This window comes from Cherax quadricarinatus, chromosome 3 (assembly GCF_038502225.1).
Source record: "Cherax quadricarinatus isolate ZL_2023a chromosome 3, ASM3850222v1, whole genome shotgun sequence".
NCBI classification, from domain to species: Eukaryota; Metazoa; Arthropoda; class Malacostraca; order Decapoda; family Parastacidae; genus Cherax; species Cherax quadricarinatus.
Window position 1 is genome coordinate 43,919,894 of NC_091294.1, and position 22,239 is coordinate 43,942,132.

General features: G+C 39.5%; 1 protein-coding gene across 1 annotated transcript in view; it reads left to right on the top strand.

Annotated features, from left to right (window-relative positions):
- Window positions 1-22,239, top strand: part of LOC128692835 (disintegrin and metalloproteinase domain-containing protein unc-71) — a 740,447-nt gene that overhangs the window by 654,810 nt on the left and 63,398 nt on the right. Inside the window, exons 23-24 of the mRNA XM_070093277.1 lie at window positions 5,264-5,876; window positions 9,116-9,304. Of these exons, the coding sequence (XP_069949378.1) occupies window positions 5,264-5,876; window positions 9,116-9,304 (802 nt within the window). The remainder of the gene's footprint in view (window positions 1-5,263; window positions 5,877-9,115; window positions 9,305-22,239) is intronic.

Consider the following 22,239-nt stretch of genomic DNA (forward strand, 5'->3'; position numbering starts at 1 on the left):
TGTTATTTTAGTGCCAGGAATGTCTGTCTTGTTTATTCTGGACCCTGTTAGGTTAGACACATATGCAACAGTTAGACAACTTTATTCCGAAACGTTTCGCCTACACAGTAGGCTTCTTCAGTCAAATACAGAAAGTAGGCAGGAACAGTAGAGATGTGAAGACGATGTAATCAATGATTACATCGTCTTCACATCTCTACTGTTCCTGCCTACTTTCTGTATTCGACTGAAGAAGCCTACTGTGTAGGCGAAACGTTTCGGAATAAAGTTGTCTAACTGTTGCATGTGTGTCTAACCTAACAACCTGTCGGTATTGTATACCATTTTGATGTTCATTCTGGACCCTATTTGGAAATTGACATCTTTTGAAATTTGTGTGAAATTGGCAAAATTGCCAATTTCTAACCACTTAATTGGATAGTTGAAATTGGTAAATGGGTGGTTTCTCATACTCATTCGATAGAAAACATGGAGTTCTCATTAAATAAATATGATTTTTGTCGACTAGTACAAAGGAATTGGCCGAAAATAGGCCTCAAAGTGGGCGAAATTGCCGATGCGTAAACGTCGGCGAGACCGCTAACTTTGCAAGAGCATAATTCCGTAAGTTTTCCATCAAATTTCATACTTTTGGTGTCATTATGATCAAGAAAAGGTTATCATTTCATAAGAATTTTTTTTTTTTTTTTTTCCGAAAAATTTTCGACCCTGAGGACAATTTTAGGAGAGGGCCTCTCGACCCTGAAAGGGCTAAACTTTATGATAGGTATGTATAGGGTTTGCTGCTATCTACAGTTTTGGTATCCATGGCAGTTCCTTGGAATATATCCCCCGTGGATATAGGGGTCCTCCTGCACATAGATCAAAAATAAAATTTGGACAGAGAATTCAAATTATTGGTGAGTTCAGTTATGTAAAATCTAAATCCATAAGCTTTAAGTTGTGCTGGACAGTGAAATTACCAGGTCTCACATTTTTGCTGAGGCTTAGGAAAGCCAGAGACAACATTCATGTTCAGACATTGAAGAGAGGGAGGATTACAGACAGCCATGACACTTTTATCTGCCAATCTCATTCCTCTCTGATTTTTGCCATCTCACTCCCATATTAGCAGCTATTACTTGATGTTGAATCAAATCAGTAACTGTCTATTTATAGGCAGGTTTAGCACTTCTTTTTTTATTATAATATTTATAGGCAGAGAAATTACTAGCAAAAACTAGTGAAGATCTCTGTGCACACTCAGCAGTTCATTCATCATACATTTGTGAAGTAAAAGGACACAAATGCAACTAATGTCACATTAGTTGCACTTGTGTCCTTTTACTTTACATACTGTCGGTAATTCTACCAACTTTATTACAGTCATACATTTGAATTGTCTCAACAACCCTCTGATATATGCATGTGAGGGCAGTAATTGTGAATAAGAATGTGCATTGCTGGCAAGCTATGAGTAACACTTCTGGTAAGATGGGTTCATTTCTCACTTTCCTCTTGCCTACCTTCTCCCGCACCACACCTCAAACACTGCCACCACCTGATGAAGAGACACATATAAACAGTGTTGTGATAAATACAATGGGAGATGGAGGGAGGGAATGGTAGAGAGGAAGGGAGGTAAGAGTAAAGAGAGAAGGAGGGAATGGTGATGAGGAAGGGAGGGAATGAGATTGATGGAGGTAGGGGAATGGAAGGATGACCCAACTCTAATGGGTACATATTTTAAATTTCATAATTAAAAATATTTGATTAATATTATTGTTGTAGTTTGCACCTGTGGATAAATTGGATTTACTTAGTGAACCATTTGTATATTACATTAAAGTATTATTATGCTTCTAAACTGTTGCATTCTGAGTACCTCTGCAAAAACAGTGATTATGTGTGAGCGAGGTAAAAGTGTTGATTGATGATGAAAGTATTTTCTTTTTGGGGATTTTCTTTCTTTTTTGGGTCACCCTGCCTTGGTGGAAGACGGCGGACTTGTTAAAAAAAATAACAATAAATAAAGTATTATGTGCTAAAATTATACAGTCCAGTAAAAAAACTAATTTTTAGAGATTGAATATATACCCCTCACCTTATTATTGAGACCAACTTATGGCTGGCAAATTATGTTAAATTATTTGCCAAAAAAAAAAAAAAAAAGAGCACTATATGAACATGTTTGGGAATTATGCAAAAATCCTATACAAAGTAAGCTATAAAAATTATTGTAACTATCTACACAAAGGTTTGAAAAATTTGAGTAAGTAGATTGTTAGATAGATAGCCAAAATTAATATCAAAAGTAGTGTGATGTCCACACCTAAAAAAAAAAAATATTGTTGGCAGGTTAGAAAAAAGTTCAAAGAAGCAACAAAATGGCTAATAGAACTAAAAGAAATGAGTTATAAAGAAAGGCTGAAAGCACTAGATATGTCCTCTTTGGCTGATAGAAAAAAAGGAGACATAGTAACTGCATATGAGATTGAAAAAGGATATACTAGAGTTGATAAGGAAGATTATTTAATACTCTGAACAGGCAAAACCAGATGTCATTGCTTTGCACAAAAATAAAACGAAGTGGCAAAAGGATACCAGGAGTTCCTTCAGTGAGTAATGGAGCAGTGAAATACTGTACTTGAAAGGGTAGTGAGTGCTATCCTGTATCTACAAAGAGAGGATTACCATATAAGGATCATGGGTAATGGCATACACTGCATTCATCAACTTCTCTTTCTTACTGAGCTGCACAGACACCTCACTAACCACTATTAACACAGGTTCATATAGCTTCCACACTCATTTTAAATTTACATTGTTCAGAGCATATACACATTCTAGTGGGACGTTGGCTCAGAGCTGGTATAATATTGCTGTTATCTCAAGAAGCTTCATAGATTCATTCAGCTTCAGTGTTTCAATGAGCTACACACGCATTATACTAATCCTTTTTTTTATAAATTTATTGCACTAGCAGTAGATTCGGAGATTCAAACATCTTCCACATATTTTCTAAACGTGTTTAAAACTGTCCACTGTACATTACCATGCCACATTAAATCAGATAGATACTGCTAATAACATCACTATTTTTCTTAAGCATTGCCACAAAATCATGCTTTGTCTTCTTTTTCTGACTTGTGATGGTATTTTGTTTATCAGGAAACAGGGTAAGTGGCTCCATACATGGGCCTTTGTCTTGATGACCTATTAAGGTGCCTAGCAGCCACTGGCATAATGGAATTAGATTTTCACCACATAAAGGGCAAATCGTCACTACAAATGATACTTATGACCGAGGATATAATAAAATTTATCACTTTTAGTGTCGCTAGCAATCATCTTGGTGCCACAGGTAATGTGGAATGTCAAAATAGGTGAAAGAATGAGGAAGAAAAAGTAAAAAAAAAAAAAAAAAAAATGGAAGTCAAAATGTTGGTAATGAGTGAAGAAGTTCATGAGGTGACTTACTTGGTTGAAGGATTGAAGCTGAAATAGCGCTACTCCAGCAGCAACAGTAGTTATAAAATCATGTATTTTCACTTTGGCTCACTCTTATCATTTTGAGGAAATTAGATGATGCTTTATAGTAAAATGGTTTCAAAAAAACGAAATCTATCCTGTTGAAAACAATTGAAAAAGTGGCTTCTGTTTTATGAATGATTCATGCTTGGGAGTGTATTAATTATATGAAGTTCTAAATAATAGAAAGTAAAAATGTCTCTCTTATTCAGATTAAATAGTTATGAATTGCTATAGATTATTCAAATAGTAATTCAGCATATTTTCTAGTTCAGAAAAAAATTGAAGTAATTAGAAATTTTCAAAATAACCTCTCTAAATCTTTCTTTCTTATTCAGAAAATTTTGAGTAAGGGAAAATACAGTATTTTAAATTCAGTATATTATTTTATTAATTTGTTAGAATTTTGAACTTGAATATTCCATATAAGAGAGATATTGCTGACTGCATCAAACATACTGTAGTTAGTTATGTTAATTGTTTAAATAGTAAATTGCTGTTTGTTATAAAAATATATTTTGTTGAATTGATCTATGATATATGATAGATTATTTAATGGCTTTTGATGATAACTAAGTTCAAAATTTTGGACATAAGAGTCTCTATCAAAAAAAATTTGAGTAAAACTATATGTCAAAATTATGAAATTACATTCAATACATTTGCCTTGTTGTATCTTTATAAGTCAGTACTGTAGTGTTGTAAACTAAAATCATATACAAAAAATTAATTTCACAATTAAAAGTCTTTGAACTTTGTGTAAGCTCATGCAAAGTTTCTTATTCATCATCAGTTTTAATCCATGAAAAAAATTTGATTTGGAAGTTTAATGAGTACACAATCACCTGTAATATTTTAAATTTCAATAACATGTTAATAAAAAGGCAAATATGTTAAGATGATATACTTGTAAGTTCACATTCATCACAAGTATATAATAAAAATATTTATACCAGTCAAATGGTTCTTGCAAAAGCCTGTAATCAAAACAGTTATGCACACGAACTTATTATGTTTTCCTTTAATGGTGTGTGTTTTGGCTCTATAGCTGTTTTGTATTACATCAGTTATCACCTTAGGGTATTGGCAATTTGCCACAAATGATTTATACATTGATCCATCATGATATACTCTTTATCATTTACCCTCGACTCTATGATTCCCATTCTACGCTTCCCTTATATTGTTTGTGCTCACGGTGTAGTGTTGTCACCTTTATATCACACGTCACTTCTTAGTCATCAGTTTCACTCTAAATGTTTTCATTTTATTACTTCTTCACTAAAGAACAGTATGGTTCCTGAAATATAGTTTCATCATTGATTGTATTTTGTATTTTATTTGATGGCTAAGAATATGGCTGAGAATGTATTGTGTGGTTGCTAATAAGAATGACCCTTCCCTACCCTTCCCCTGGAAAGAGAGGCACGTCCCCAAATCAGTGAGAGACTAAGTATTCTGGGAAAATTAGATTACAGAAAGTTGATGTTGTGGCTTTCTATAAAATGTTCGTTAAGAGCAATATACGTAATATTGTATCTTGAAAAACAGTTGACTGTCAACTGCCATCAATCATCATGTAAATCTGTACAGTACTGTATACAGTTTCAAAATGCCTTTAAATTGAAACCATTGGCAAGTTGAAAAATTTAATAAGCCACTTTAAGGGTGGGTTCACATCATATATGGTAATTTTATTTGAATATGGGCTTAGGGTTAAGGGAGTAGAGGTGACGTGTCTCCATCTTTCCAGGGGAGGACGAGGCAGTGTCGTTTATTGAGCTACCATCTAACAACCTGAGCAAGATACCCGAGAAGGGAATCCTGAAGAAATCATATGGCCTCCTCACGCCAGCAGAGAAGGAGAAGTGGGGTGAGGAGTCCCAGAGCGACAACAACGATGTCCTCAGTCAGAGTGATAACAATGCTGATCCCGAGTGCCAAGTCTCTGAAGTTGAACGGACACTTAAGAGTCTCAATGGTTACCATGAAGATATCATCGATGCTCTTAAGAGAGCTGCATCACACCGCTCTGGAGCAACCTCAATGTCTTCTGATGAGTTACACACTGCTCATCATGACACCTATCCACGCTTTCCACCGGGCGCTGCAGCTATTGGTGGGCCTGGAGAGTTCACGAGACTGAAAGCCTCACATGAAAAACTAGCTGATTCTGGAGGAGAAGAAGAGCAAGTGCCGCCATGTGGCCCAATAAGAATTCGCAACCTGGAGGATTTGATACGGCAGCTTGAGCATCATCCGTCACGCCACATGTCGCCTTCAGGGTCTGAGGAGATCCGGATGAGTGAGACGGAAGCTGATCGGCACTACCGCCTCGACTCCTCATCCTGCACAGAGTCACAAGGGTCCGTCCAGGCACATCTCCCCTTGTCAGTCCCCTTCACCCCCAATGGGCAGTATCAGTGGATCACAACTACACCAGATGTGTACTTTTCCTTTTTTTTTTTTTAGATAATGTACATCAAAAATTATATTCATCAAATACAGTGAAGGCAGTGTGAAAGAATGCTACTTACTTTGTAGATTCATGAGGCATAAAATTATTTAACCTCTTAAACACTTTTGGAACTCCATTCCAATACCTATTAGAAGCATTATATCCATAAAACTACAACAACCTTTTCCTTATATAGTCATGATAAGCTTCTGGTGTAGTTGACTCCTATCCCCACTATATATATGTTATGTCTACTCATGTACTTGTAATGAATACTTCAAAAGTTAGGCAGTTGCAATATTGTGTGTCAGTTTCCCACTATGCCATTGTGGCTACTTTGATGTTGATTTAATTAACAGAATTTCATTTCCTATTATACATAATTGGTGCATGACATTTATGGCCCTCTGTCCCATTTTGTTAAATTTAGTGACTGTGAAGCACTTTGTCTTGGTCATACAGAAGCAAGTTCACCATAACTATGATAACCGTTCAATCTTACCTTTGATTTTTCAGAAAGTGAGATTTTAGTCTTGAATCTTTACCATTAACAACACTTTCTGACAAGTTTCAGTGACCAGAAATTATCAAATTTGATCCTGTTTAATCAAGATATCAGTGCACATGCATGGTTATTTAAGGTAGGGCTGTGTTTGTGCTTCCAAAGAAAAAGTTGTTATAAAAAAGTTCATATATAGCTACAAGAAGTCAAGTTAAAATTAATGGAGGCATAATCATAGATTCAAAAACTCTAACAAAGGCACAGGCACCATTAAGGAATGCTTTCTCTTATCACAATGTAACAACTTAATCCATTTATAAAACCTCACTTGCACAGGTTTCACATATGAGCCATACTACACAGAGTAGACATATGTCTTTGTACATCCATTTAGTGTTGACTCACACCACTTAAGTTACTGTACTCCTAAATAAGTCCTGAATTACTTGACCAGGACATAGACTGTATGTTAACATCAGAACAATAAGCAAAGTAGAGAGAGATCACTAGCTCAGAGGCATTTCAGTGGCAATTAAGATTTTAAACCAGAAAATACATTGCCAGCTCCATTATTGAAGTTTGCAGTGACAAGAAAATTACATCTAGTGCATTTTATTAACTTGTTTATACAGTTAAATATCATGGGACACACAAGTAACAAAAAGGATAAAATTATTTTGCTAGTAAGCTACTTCATTTGATAAACACATCATTTTAGTTTACATAATGAAATAGCTACATAGAAGGCAATTAATATGTGTGATGATCCTTCTTCACATTGAGCTTACTCTCACTCACGTCTCATAATTTGTCCTCTCATTTTTATTCTTTTCAGTCATACTTTTCATCACCATAATCCCTTCAATCATCCCACTCACATAAATTCCTCCATTTTTTTCCTCTCACAATAATAAACTTTTATTTTCCCCTCTCCTAGTCACATTTTCTCACTCAGCCATACCTTGCTCCACCTAACATAGCTCACTATCTCATGGCTTTATTTTCTCATTCATATCACTCACACAATGCCCAGTTCACTCACATATTCACATATTCACATATTCACCATCTCTTTAGTATCCTATTACAAAGATACTATTGTGTATTGCACTTCAGCCATTTTTGCATATTTGCCTCTGATGCACTATTTGCACAATATAGCAAACTTCTTAAACCTCTTCATTGTTGACTTAAAGATTTGAAGAAAAAGGACTAATTTTTGCATTTATTTTTTAGTTACACAGCTTTGAAGCAAGATAAAAGAAATTCTCATTCAGTCTCAGTTATGAAATGATAATTATTTATTAGTCAAAATTATCTTGTGATAAAGGTTATTTCCTGTGAATATAATCTGATACTTTTTTCAAGTTGCTGTCAATTACTTAATTGTAAAATATACACTTGATATGCGGCTAGTTGATCCTCAACAAATTTCAGTATTTTAAAAGATGGAATTCAAATATCTAAAGGAATTTTATCATCGTCAAAATGTTCAATAGAATGCTGAGTAGTAACTGTAGTGTGATACATCTTTAAATATCACATTATCTTACATGCCATTACACACTTCTATCATCTGTGTAGCAAGCATGTTTTTTTTTTCAGTGTTTCTATGTAACAATGCAAAATACATGCCTCAGCTCCTTGCACAACAGCAGGACTTTAGAAATAAGTTTCAGGGATGTCTCATGAAATTTGACTTAGAGACTTTTTCTTATGTTGCCTCTGCTGTCTTTAGATTCAGTACTGTGTGTAATTTTTTCATTAGGGTATCATGAGGTTTAGTACAGAAGGGATGACTCCAAAGCAAGACCACCTCATGATCACTTTATTTTCTAAGCCAAGTTGGGCATTTATTATTTACCTTAATTATTTACTAAATTTGTCACTGAAGTAGCCCCTATAATGAGCTTTAATTTATTTTGCATGATAATTAAATAGAATCTTAGTCAAGTAAAAGGAGATTCTTTCATAGCAAAAGAATAGATAAAATTGCACTGAAGATAAAAGCATTTAACTATAATTATGAGAGCAGTAAACTTTGCTTAAGAATGTTACACAAACGGGAATCCAAAATGTTTCATACATGACACAAGAGAACTATAGACTAATGACTATGGCTATGACCATTGATCGTATGACTAATAATTTGCTTTCTGCTTTTCTTTAGCTACAGATTCAGAACTTAGGTGTTTCATAGTATTAACAAGGTATGTCCTGGGCATAGCCTTGACTCCATTAGTTAGTAATATATTTTTTGATCACTGTTACATTGTATAGCATTTTTGAAAAAAGTAGTATCTTTTTTTACATAGTTGCAGGAGCAGAATTGGCACGTTGCACAATATCGTGTAGATCTATACTGTAGTTTCATTCATTTTAGACTAAGTCCATTTGCAACAAAGTCAAGAATTTTGAAATGTTTAATACTGCACTATGAACACACATGAAACATTGTTCATAGTTTTCCTTGTAGAATAGTCAGTGAAAAATCATGTACCTTACACTTAGACGGACTTCATAAATGTTGGCGTATCTTTGGAGTCACCCTTCTCTGCTACCTTGCACTGTGTTTGTGTTTTGGGTGTTGTGGTGCCCACGTGGCCATGTCCGAGGTCCCCTGGTGTACAAGTGCCACCATGCAGGTATGTGAGGCCGTGGCGCAGAGGGCAGGAGTTTGGGCACGGGGACTTCGGTGGTCCTCTGGTGGGGCCATCAGGCTCCCCTGGGACCCCCGGAGACAAATTGGCAGAGCTGTTGCAGTTGGCTTCCCCAGAAGACCACGAGAGGATCCTACGTGCTGCGGCCATGCTGTCCCCAGAGAGTCCCACAAGGTCCCCAGGCACCCACAGGCGTGTTGGCCGTAGTCTATAGTGGTGCTAGAATAGCGCTTCCCAATCCCATGTAACACCACCTTCCTCACTGCTGCTGCCCTCATACTGGTTGGATTTTTTTTTACAGGACAGTACTGCAATATACAAGTCATACTTTTAACACATTCCTTATTGAAGCAAACACAAGTATATCATATTTAGTGTATTCTAATATTTGTTACAATGCATGATTGTAATCTGAAGATTAGCTCAAAGGCTAACACTGTGTTGTGTCATAATCTCATAACATAAGATATGGATCTATCTAATCTAAACAGTTGTCAAATGTGCTTATATTTTTTTCATTTTGCTCAGGCATTCCTATTAATCTAGTAAGGTGGGCACAGCAAGCAGCCAATCATTCTGTAGTTAGGATTGTAAATGGTCATCTTCATGAATCATTTAGTATAGAAATTGTAGTTAAATTAAAATTAATGAAAGTCTTGCGCAAAAGAGAATCACTTCAGTGCTGAAATGCCAGTTAAATATTTAGGCAATTAATAAATTTAGAGCAAGTGAGTATATAAAATATTAAATGTTTAGTTTATGAGACAAAGGTATTAATTGGTGTATGCAATTTTTCCAGTACAAAATAATAATAATAATAATAATATTGCAGTAATAAGTTTTTTCAGTACATTTATTTTACAGTGTAAGATTAACATTGTGTACAATTTATACAAACTTATGTGAAGTATTTTGGGCAGACTAAAGTCATATACTGTACTGTATTATACAGAATATTCATTATTAAAATATATAATTACATTCCTTTCACAGAAGGAAATTTTTTATAAATAAGAGTTTAGAACAGAAGAGTTACATTAAAAGTTTACGTGCTGAATCCCAGTAGGATTGGAGGATATAAAATATCAGAAAGTAATGTTATATGTTTTAATTCCAGTATCAAGGATCATAGCAAATTCTAAGACCAAACAGAATTCTGGAAGATTTTATTGCAAGCAAATTTGAGAGGCTTTTTGATCCAAGATCATAGTCCAATGGATGACATTCGTGACAGTCACATGGTGGTTGTTCTCGTTCAAAATAGGGAAGCACAAACTATGGTTATCGCAGTAACCAAAACCAGAATTCAGAGAAAGAGTCATGCCTGATGAGATCCCTAGAAGTAGTGACTGTATAAATTACTAGACTATGCATTGAGCAGCAGTGTAGTTATAGACAGGTCATACATTAACCATTCTGATGTCAGTCCACAACTTGCCACTGAAAACGAGAATAGCAGTTATTTAGAAATATTTTACTAAGAATTACCATTCATTGGTTTGGGAGATAAATTACTGTATTGCAGTAAATACACACAGCCTGTACAGTACATCATCACTGTACAATGTACCAAGACAGCAGAAGTAGAGTAAGATTTAGTGAGTTAGCTTTCAGATTAATGACAAGTTCAAGCATCAGTATCATGTGAATTTTTCTATGTAAGAAAACTGGGGTTATTAGTACATGTACTGAGTCATCTCAAAATGCAGACTTTTGGAAGCAGGGCTCATATGACACAAGATAGTAAAAACTTTAAACAAAAAAAATTATTAAAAAATATCTTTATTGTTTATTGAAGGGGAAAACTCTTGGTTTCATCCATCATTGAAGCTTTACTTTATTTTTATTATTATTATTATTATTATTATTATTATTATTATATTTACCAGTAATGTTCAAAGTTTTAATGAGATGCATGAGGTGAGTTGTTTTTTAAGAGCCCATAGAAATGTTTGGGGATTATATAAATTATCACTCAAGAATGAGGAGCAATAACAAAAGATTCAATGAATAAAGACTAAACAGTGAGAAAGAGCAATTTTAATTAAATTTAAACAGGAAACAGTATTCGTATAGTACCTTGGCAATACATGTACGACGTACCAGTAACATGAAGTGAGAAGTTTGGTGCTCCTGGCACATGACTGCTCTAGCTATAAATGCTACCACCTGTACCACCTACTATGAGAGCAACACTAACAAATGTAGGTTGGGAAAACAGAGATGTTGCAATCACAGGGAAATGTGAATTGTGAAGTCAGCACACTACTAGCAAGACAGCAGGTGAATGAATGTAGGTGAATGGCCTTCTTTCTTTGGCACAGCCTGCCTTGGCAGAAGACAGACATTAAGTTACAAAAAATTATATCTACACATGCAAACACACACACACACACACACACACGAGTGCTGTTACAATGAGAATCATTGTGCAGCCGCAACAGAGCCAGGATCCCAGACAACACCTCTGCCAGGCATGATGTACAAATCACCTTTTGTGGTTGCATGTTGGTTGATTAGCGTATGGCCCTGCATCACTGGTAGCTCGGAGTCACAAATCCTACTCTGATGAGCTGAATATCATACATATAGCACTTAACATTTAGTAAGGACGATAAGCTCAGTAGGAAAGTTTGGGGCAAAACATGTAGGCCAACACATACACACACACACACACTAGTGAGTGCATGTCAGACAAAACAGACAGTAAACAAACATATACTAACATAGCTGCCAATTTAAGTAATTTAAGCACACAAAGACAGTGTGTACATACAAAGGGGCTAATAAACACACACACACACAAAACCACACACATGCATTTATGCACAAACACACACAGCCTACTAACCGTTAGGGCCTAAACAAATAAACAGAAACCACCCTCCTACTCACACATACACAACCCCCCCCCCATATATCTCACCCTCTCTCTCTCTCTCTCTCTTACTGTCTCACTCTCTCTCATCTCCTTTCCCTTTCCCTCCCCCTCTCCTCCTTTCCCTCTCCCTCCCCCTCTCCTCCTTTCCCTCTCCCTCCCCCTCTCCTCCTTTCCCTCTCCCTCCTCGTCCTCCTCCTCGTCCTCGTCCTCCTCCTCGTCCTCCTCCTCCTCGTCCTCCTCCTCGTCCTCCTCCTCCTCCTCCTCCTCCTCCTCCTCGTCCTCGTCCTCCTCGTCCTCGTCCTCCTCGTCCTCGTCCTCCTCCTCCTCGTCCTCGTCCTCCTCGTCCTCGTCCTCGTCCTCCTCGTCCTCCTCCTCCTCCTCCTCCTCCTCCTCTTCCTCCTCTTCCTCCTCTTCCTCCTCTTCCTCCTCCTCTTCCTCCTCCTCTTCCTCCTCCTCTTCCTCCTCCTCTTCCTCCTCCTCTTCCTCCTCCTCTTCCTCCTCCTCTTCCTCCTCCTCCTCCTCTTCCTCCTCCTCCTCTTCCTCCTCCTCTTCCTCTTCCTCCTCCTCCTCCTCCTCTTCCTCCTCCTCCTCCTCCTCCTCGTCCTCCTCCTCCTCCTCCTCCTCCTCCTCCTCCTCCTCCTCCTCCTCCTCCTCCTCCTCCTCCTCCTCCTCCTCCTCCTCCTCCTCCTCCTCCTCCTCCTCCTCCTCCTCCTCCTCCTCCTCCTCCTCCTCCTCCTCCTCCTCCTCCTCCTCCTCCTCCTCCTCCTCCTCCTCCTCCTCCTCCTCCTCCTCCATACCTCACAGACATTGGGGCCAGATAACATCTCTCCATGGGCCCTGAGAGAGAGAGCAGAGGCACTATGTGTACCCTACCCTACAGGGTAGCTCAGTGGTGAAAGTCATGCCTCTCATTACTTGGGTCTTTTTATATCATAGTATCACTATGTGTACCACTAACAACAATCTTCAACACCATCTTTCGAAACAGGACGACTGCCTGAGGTATGGAAGACAGCAAATGTAATCCCAGTTTTTAACAAAGGAGACAGACACGAAGCATTAAACTACATACCAGTGTCACTGACATGTATAGTATGCAGAGTCATGGAGAAGGTTATCAGAAGAGTGGTGGAGCACCTAAAAACAAATGAGCTTATCAGTGACAGCCACCACAGTTTCAGGGACAGGAAATCCTGTGTCACAAACCTACTGGAGTTTTATGGCAGGGTGACAGAAGTAAGACAAAAGAGAGAATGGTGGGTAGATTGCATTTTCTTGGACTGTAAGAAGGTGTTTGACACAGGTGCACACAAGAGATTAGTGCAAAAGCAGGGATAATAGGGAAGGCACTGCAATGGATCAGGGAATTCCTGTCGGGAAGACATCAGCAAGTCATGGTACATGACGAGGTGTCAGAGTGGGGTTCTACAGGTTAGTCCTAGGACTGGTGCTGTTTCTGGCATATGTGAACAATGTGACAGAAGGAATAGACTCAGAAGTGTCCCTGTTTGCAGATGTGAAGTTGATGAGAAGAATTCAATAGGATGAGGACCAGGCAGAACTACAAAGGGATGTGGACAAGCAGCAGGCCTGATCCAGCAACTGGCTCCTGGAGTTCAACCCCACCAAGTGCAAAGTCATGAAGATTGGGGAAGGGCAAAGAAGATCGCAGATGGAATACAGTCTAGGGGGCTAGAGACTACAAACCTCACTCAAGGAAAAGGATCTCAGGGTGAGTATAACTCTGGGCACATCTCCTGAGGCGCACATCAAACAAATAACTGCTGCAGCATACGGGCGCCTAGCAAACCTATGAACAGCATTTCAACATCTCAATAAGGAATCGTTCAGGACCCTGTACACCATGTACATTAGGCCTATGTTGGAGTATGCAGCACCAGTTTGGAATCCACACCTAGCCAAGCATGTAAGGAAACTACAGAAAGTGCAAAGGTTTGCAACAAGGCTAATCCCAGAGCTAAGGGGCATGTCCTACGAGGAGAGGTTAAGGGAGATCGACCTGACTACACTGGAGGACAGGAGAGGTAGGGGAGATATGATAATAACATATAAATTACAAGTTGGACAGAGACAGGATGTTCTAAAGATGGGACACAGCAACAAGGGGTCACAGTTGGAAGTTGAAGACTCAGATGAATCATAGGGATGTTAGGGAGTATTTCTTCAGTAACAGAGTTGTCAGGAAGTGGAATAGTCTGGGAAGTGATGCAGTGGAGGCAGGATCCATACATAGCTTTAAGAAGAGGCATGATAGAGCTCATAGAGCAGGAAGAGTAACCTAGTAGCAGCCAGTGAAGAGGTAGGGCAAGGAGCTGTGACACGACCCTGTAACCACAACTAGGTGAGTACACACACACCCACACACACACAGCATCATAAATATGCAAACACACAAATAGAACACACGAAACATGTGAATGCTCACTATAACCTATTGTTTGAAATATATAATACAAATAGGAATGTGGACCTCACTTAAACTAGCATTTTGAAGGATTACCCTTCCTCATAATGCACTCCCTCAGTTTCTTCAGCAATGATAAGGCTTATGAAGGATACATAAGTCAGTACCCTCCCACATCTGTTTAATGGCACTTGAGATTTTGGGGTTAGAGGACATGTTAATGCCATTAAGCATCCTCTGTCAGAATAAAGTCCATTGATTTTCCTGGCCAGTCATTAAAGTATGGCAAAACCACAATAATTAAGTCAATTCTTTATGTTTTTGGCAATATGGTAAGGGGCATTGTCTTCCATACTAAAGTTGCCCTGGCACTTCTCACATCTATCAAGCAAATAGTCTGCTAAATGTGTACTTGTGACTGTGCATATTTATGATGCCTACTCTCTCTCTCACTCTCACTGCCTGTCTCACTCCCTGTCTCACTCCCTCTCTCACTCTCTCTCTCACTGCCTCTCTCACTCCCTGTCTCACTCCCTCTCTCACTCTCTCTCACTGCCTCTCTCACTCCCTCTCTCACTCCCTCTCTCACTCCCTCTCTCACTCCCTCTCTCACTCCCTCTCTCACTCCCTCTCTCACTCACTCTCACTACCTCTCTCCTCCTCTCTCTCCTCCCCTCCACTCCTCCTCTCTCCTCCCTCTCTCACTCCCCTCTCACCCCTCCCTCACTCCTCCCCTCCCCTCTCTCCCCTCCCTCCTCTCCTCCCTCCCTCTCACTCCCTCTCTCTCTCTCTCTCTCACTCTCTCTCCACTCCTCTCCCCTCTCCCTCTCCTCCACTCCCTCTCCTCCTCTCTCACTCCCTCTCTCTCTCCCTCTCCTCCCTCTCTCTCCCTCTCTCTTCTCTCTCTCTCCTCTCTCGCTCTCTCTCCACTCCCTCTCTCTCTCTCTCTCTCTCTCTCTCTCTCTCTCTCTCTCTCTCTCTCTCTCTCTCTCTCTCTCTCTCTCTCTCTCTCTCTCTCTCTCTCTCTCTCTCTCTCTCGCTCTCTCTCTCTCTCTCTCTCTCTCTCTCTCTCTCTCTCTCTCTCTCTCTCTCTCTCTCTCTCTCTCTCTCTCTCTCTCTCTCTCTCTCTCTCTCTCTCTCTCTCTCTCTCTCTCTCTCTCTCTCTCTCTCTCTCTCTCTCTCTCTCTCTCTCTCTCTCTCTCTCTCTCTCTCTCTCTCTCTCTCTCTCTCTCTCTCTCTCTCTCTCTCTCTCTCTCTCTCTCTCTCTCTCTCTCTCTCTCTCTCTCTCTCTCTCCCCCCCTCTCTCTCTCTCTCTCTCTCTCTCTCTCTCTCTCTCTCTCTCTCTCTCTCTCTCTCTCTCTCTCTCTCTCTCTCTCTCTCTCTCTCTCTCCCCCCCCCTCTCTCTCTCTCTCTCTCTCTCTCTCTCTCTCTCTCCCCCTCTCTCTCTCTCTCTCTCTCTCTCTCTCTCTCTCTCTCTCTCTCTCTCTCTCTCTCTCTCTCTCTCTCTCTCTCTCTCTCTCTCTCCCTCCCTCCCTGTGTGTGTACATATATATAATTTTATTTATTTTTACAGATAGAAAAATAATATTGCAAAATATTAATAAGATTAGAGTGGAATGTGAATTATTTCATTAACCTATTACATACTTAGACATATGACAAGGCACAAGAATAATGTCAGCCAAGTGCCAAACTACAAAACATTAATATGACAAATGATCCCTATAAAATATGTTAACACTTTATACATGTTTGAAACACTTGATTAACACCTTTTATAGAGATTCATGAACATAGCCAAGAAGCTTTGTATAGCCCATGTAAGTTATATGTACAGTGACAGGTTATGATGTTAGTACTGTATATATGTATCCTAGACTATATAGAAAAGCAGGTGTCGCATAATATGTATATGCATGTATGTTTATGTGTGTGTGTGTGTGTATGTATGTGTGTGTGTGTGTGTGTGTGTGTATATGTATATATATATATATATATATATATATATACACACACACACACACACACACACACACACACACACACACACACATGCGCAGAGTAGACCATCAGTTAACATTTGATCTGTTAACACATTTTTGCTTTGACTTTGTTACAAAATTGCAGCATATTCTCAATGAACACTCCATATTATTCAGTTTACACAGCAGAGTACATGCAGGGAAAAATGTGGCACACACTGGATCAGGCAAGTAAAGAAGTCTTCACTTGCCTAACCTATAGGAATGACCTACTTCCACATGTGGATTTGTCCAATGTGATATCGCCTACGACTGCTTCACCTCACCTGTCTACAGTATATAAGCCACTTCTTTGTGCATATGCTGTATTCTTTTCAAGACTGATGGACTGATTATATCAACTCTAGGCTGAGGGACTGATTGCTTCAAACTCCTTCTGATCTTCACCATTCTTCTTTGTATAGGACTGACGAAGCCACTGTGTGGCAAAACGTTTCCTCAGTGAAGATACCCAAGTGTTGCACATGTGTCTAATTTATCAGAACTGTGTGTCGTGAGGAAGGATGGCCAAACAAGCAGCAAGAGAAAAGTTCATTGGGATTCAAGGTAGCAAAGGATCACTTCAGTTTTTTATTTTGTGGTAATGTGTCAGACAATTTAAAGTGTAAGCCCATAGTGAATTACCATCCAAGACTCTCCGTACTTTGAAAGGCATGAATAAAAACCACCTTACCAGTTATTTGGAGGTCAAATCAGTCAGCATAGATGAGAGAGATCACTTTATTCCTGAAGTTATGTTTTACCTGCACAGCAAGAACCTTGGATTTAGAGTTCTCTTCATTCAGGATAATTTCCATACTCATCCAGAAGCTTTGGTAGATGTGCATCCACATGGAAAGGTTGTGTTTTTACCATCAAATACATCTTTAATGCAACCACTTGATCCTTTAATTATTAAGACATTTAACTGTAACTACACATTACAAGCGATGCAGAAACTTGTTGCAGCAATGGACACTGACTCAGAACATGGAATGTTCAGGATTTTGTCATAAATTTAATATTGCAGATGACTAGCTATATTTGAAGTGCATGGAACAAAGTGCCCAAATCAACATTAAATGTTGGCTGGGGAAAGTTATGGCCTAGTATGATGAATAATTTCCAGGTTTTTTCCTCAGTTGAGAGCCAGGTTCAGGAAAATGTTCAGAAAGAAGATGTGAATGAACTGTTAGAAGATAATGAGGAAAAAAGAAGTCCAGAGAAAACGTGGGACTCCATGTTCATCAAGAACTGCAAGAAACCCCTTTCACGTGCCTTAAGTATTTTATGGAGAGGGAGCATAGACTTGGGTCATCCCACAGTCACTAAAAACAGCAGACAGAGCCCCACTCTACAAAAGTGGCAGTAAAGTGATTGCAAAGAATTACAGACCAATTGCACTAATGTCCCACATCATAAAAATCTAAAGATTGCCACCCACTTAAATACCCATCAGTTGCACAACCCAGGGCAGCATAGATTTAAAGCAGGTCACGCCTGCCTCTCCCAACTACTGGACCACTATGACATGGTCTTGGATGTTCTGGAGGAAAAACAAAATGCAGATGTAGTATACACAGACTTTGCAAAAGCCTTCAACAAGTGTGATCATGGTGTAATAGCAAACACAATGCATGATAAAGGAATAACAGGAAAAGTGGGTAGATGGATCTATAACTTCCTAACAAACAGAACACAAAGAGTAATAGTAAACAGAGTAAAGTCAGAGGTGGCTACAGTGAAAAACTCTGTTCCACGGTACACGCATACTGTTCCTCATCCTCATATCTGACATAGACAGAAATGTAAGCCACAGCACTGTGCCCTCCTTGCAGATGACACCCAAATTTTCATGACAGTGTCATCCATCGAAGACACTGCAAGTCTCCAAGCGGACATCAGCCAAATCTTTAAATAAGCTGCAGAAAACAATATGAAGTTTAGTAAAGACAAACTTCAATTACTCCACTATGGAAAACTCGAGGAAATTAGAACTGTATCAGAGTATAAAACAAATTTCAACCACACAATTGAGTGAAAAACTAAAGTTCACAACAGTGATTCTACCAACATCTGCTAGGAGAATGATTGGATGGATAATGAGAACCTTCAAAATGAGAGATGCCCAGCCCATGATGATTCTCTTCAAATCATTTGTTCTCTAGGCTGGAATATTGCTGTACACTAATGGCTCCTTTCCAGGCAGGTGAAATTGCAGACCTTCAGAATATACATATGTACAGAGAACCTTACGGTAAAGACATAAAATAAAATAAAATAAATGTATAAGTATGATAAAGGACCTAAATTACTGGGAACAGTTGAAGTCCCTTGATTTGCACTCCCTGGAATGCAGGTGAGAAAGATACATGATAATATACACTGGAAAATCCAAGAGGGACTAGTTTTGAATCTGCACAAGGAAATCACTCCCAACGAAAGCAAAAGACTCGGCAGGAGATGCAACATCCCCCTAGTGAAAACAAGGGCATCACAAGTGTGCTAAGAGAGAACGCAATAATTGTCAAGGGCCCAAGACTGTTCAGCTGCCTCCCAGCATACATAATGGGGATTATCCATAGACCCCTCGCTGTCTTGAAGGAGCTGGACAGACACCCAAAGTCAGTTCCTGACCAGCCAGGCTGTGGTTTGTACATCAGTTTATATGCAGTCAGCAGTAACAGCCTGGTTAATCAGGCCCTGATCCACCACGAGGCCTGGTCTTGGACTTGGCCACAGAGACTTTGACCCCCGAAACCCCCTCCAAGTATCCAGGTCAGTGCTCAGATATATGAAAGGCATTTAACATATGAAGATGAAGAACAAAAAGAAATAACAAGTTAACATTGTAACAGTTATGGTAAAGTTGCAGACAATTTCACTAAAAAGGGTCCTAACAAATCTAGAAGCACTGTTCTGAAATGGGGTCTGGAGCAGCCTTACCATCAGGGTAAAACAGACCAGAATTTCTCAGTACACCAGTATAATGATCAAATTGCTGCAGGAACCTCAGCCATCCACCTCAGCTAATGATCCCAACCTTCCACCTCAGCCCAGAAGGGCCACATCATCCCTCTCCACTCCTATCAAAATCAACATTCACAAGCAACCACAATTTAAGGTAAGAAACAACATTTTCGTAATTGTTAGGATTACTAAACATAACCGTATTTTTCCCATATGTTCTTTAGTTCATATTACACGCATTTATTACATACCATTTTCATGAAAGTGCTACCATGTTATCCAATGGTCAACTCTCGTGTGTGTGTGTGCATGCATGCGTGTGTGCGTGCGTGCGTGCATGCATGCATGTGTGTGTGTGTGTGTGTGTGTGTGTGTGTGTGTGTAAACACTCAGTGGCCACCTTATTAGGTACACCTTTACACCTGTTCGTTAATGTAAATACTGTATCTAATCAGCTGATCACATGCCAGCACCTCAATGCCAAAAGTGTGCAGATGTGGTCAAGAGGTTCAATTGTTCAGACCTCAGACCAAACATCAGAATGGGAAAAAATGCGATCTTAGTGACTTTGCCCATGGAATTCCAATTGATGGTGCCAGACGGGGTGGTTGGAGTATCTTGGAAACTTCTTATCTCCTGGGATTTTCAGTCACTACAACCTCTAGAGTTTACAGAGAATTGTGTGAAAACACGAAACATCCAGTGAGTGGTTGTTCTGAGGCCAAAATGCCTTATTAATGAGAGAGGTCAAAGGAGAATGGCTAGACTGGGTCAAGCTGACAGGAAGGCTTTTGGACATCCTCTCTTCACTTAGTGACTTACTCATTTACCGACAACTCAGACTTACGACGGGCTCACTGACCAGTATGCATACCTAAATAATGTATATTAAAGCCGATTTCCTCTATTCTCTTTATTACTGTATAAACATTTAAAAATACAGTGGACCCCGCATAACGATCACCTCCGAATGCGACCAATTATGTAAGTGTATTTATGTAAGTGCGTTTGTACGTGTATGTTTGGGGGTCTGAAATGGACTAATCTACTTCACAATATTCCTTATGGGAACAAATTCGGTCAGTACTGGCACCTGAACATACTTCTGGAGTGAAAAAATATCGTTAACCGGGGGTCCACTGTATACCAAAAATGTTATAAATGGTGCAAAGGTGACATTAAAACAATATCAAAGATGGTTTACACAAATCCACTACCATTATAGTATGCTCCTTGCTTAGTGATGAATTCATTTACCGACATGGTCTTAGGATAGTGGCTATCTTTGTACTTAGCAAATCAAGAGCATTTCTGAATGCACAACACATTGAACTTTGAAGTGGATGGGCTACAGCAGCAAAAGACCATACCTGGTTCCACTCCTGTCAGCTAAGAACAGGAAACTGAGACTGCAGTGGGCACAGGTTCACCAACACTACATAGCTGAAGACTGGAAAAAAGTCACCTGGTCTGATGAATTGCAATTCTGCTACAACATGCAGATGATAGGGCCAGAATGTGGCACAAACCTTTGGGATGTGGTGGAACATGAGATTCGCAGCATGAATGTGCAGCCGACATCTACACCAATTGCACAATGCAACTATGTCACCCCATAGAATCTATGCCACGAAAAATTTAGATTGTTCTGGGGCAAAGAGGGCCCTATCCGGTACAAGAAGCATTTACGTACTTAGAAAAGTGGCCACTAAGTGTGTATATAATATATATCAAAGAAATATCACAGCCAGCAGGATTTGAACCCTAGTCAGCAGCTCTCCACGAGTGTAGTTAGTTCCCAACCTGGCAATTTAAACCACTTAGCTACAGATACCCCAAAATGTTAGGTAGCTTGCTGCATTGCAAGCCATGTTGCCCCTAATACCAGGCACACCAGCAAGCCTCAAGCATGATCTCCAGCCATTTCATTCTCCTCCTGTATGTTATGACCACATGACCAATACAGTGGACCCCCGCATAGCGAACTTAATCCGTGCAAGAGGGCTGGTCGTTATGCGAAATGTTCGCTATGCGAATTAATTTTCCCCATAAGAAATAATGGAAATAAAATTAATCCGTGCAAGACACCCAAAAGTATGAAAAAAAAATTTTTTTACCACAAAAAAATGTTAATTTTAGTACACACAAACTGAAAAAGGCATGCACAATTACATGACACTTACTTTTATTGAAGATCTGGTGATGATTGATGGGATGGGAGGAGGGGAGAGAGAGTGTTAGTGTTTAGAAGGGGAATCCCCTTCCATAAACACTTGAGGAGGCAAGTCCTTTTCCGGGGTTACTTCCCTTCTTCTTTTAATGCCACTAGGACCAGCTTCAGAGTCACTGGACTTCTTTCTGTCCATAGAGCTCTGTACCTCCCGTTCCTTTACGATTTGTCTAAAATGGGCCATAACATTGTCATTGAAATAGTCACCAGCACGCCTTGCAACAGCTGTGTCAGGGTGATTTTCATCCATAAAGGTTTGCAGTTCAACCCACTGTGCACACATTTCCTTAATTTTTGAAGTAGGCACAATGGATTCCACAACTGGCATAGGCTTCTCAGGGTTAGCCCCAAACCCTTCAAAATCTTTCTTAATTTCCATACTAATTCTCACCCTTTTTACCACAGGGTTGGCACTAGAAGCTTTCTTGGGGCCCATGGTCACTTATTTTCAACAAACAGAACCGAAAACACTGTAATAATACGAAATATTCCGAGTGTATGCTTGAATGTTACCGCGGAGGCTAGCTGGTAAACAATGGGACAGGCGGCACATGTGAGGCTGGCTGAGGCTGCACATTGGAC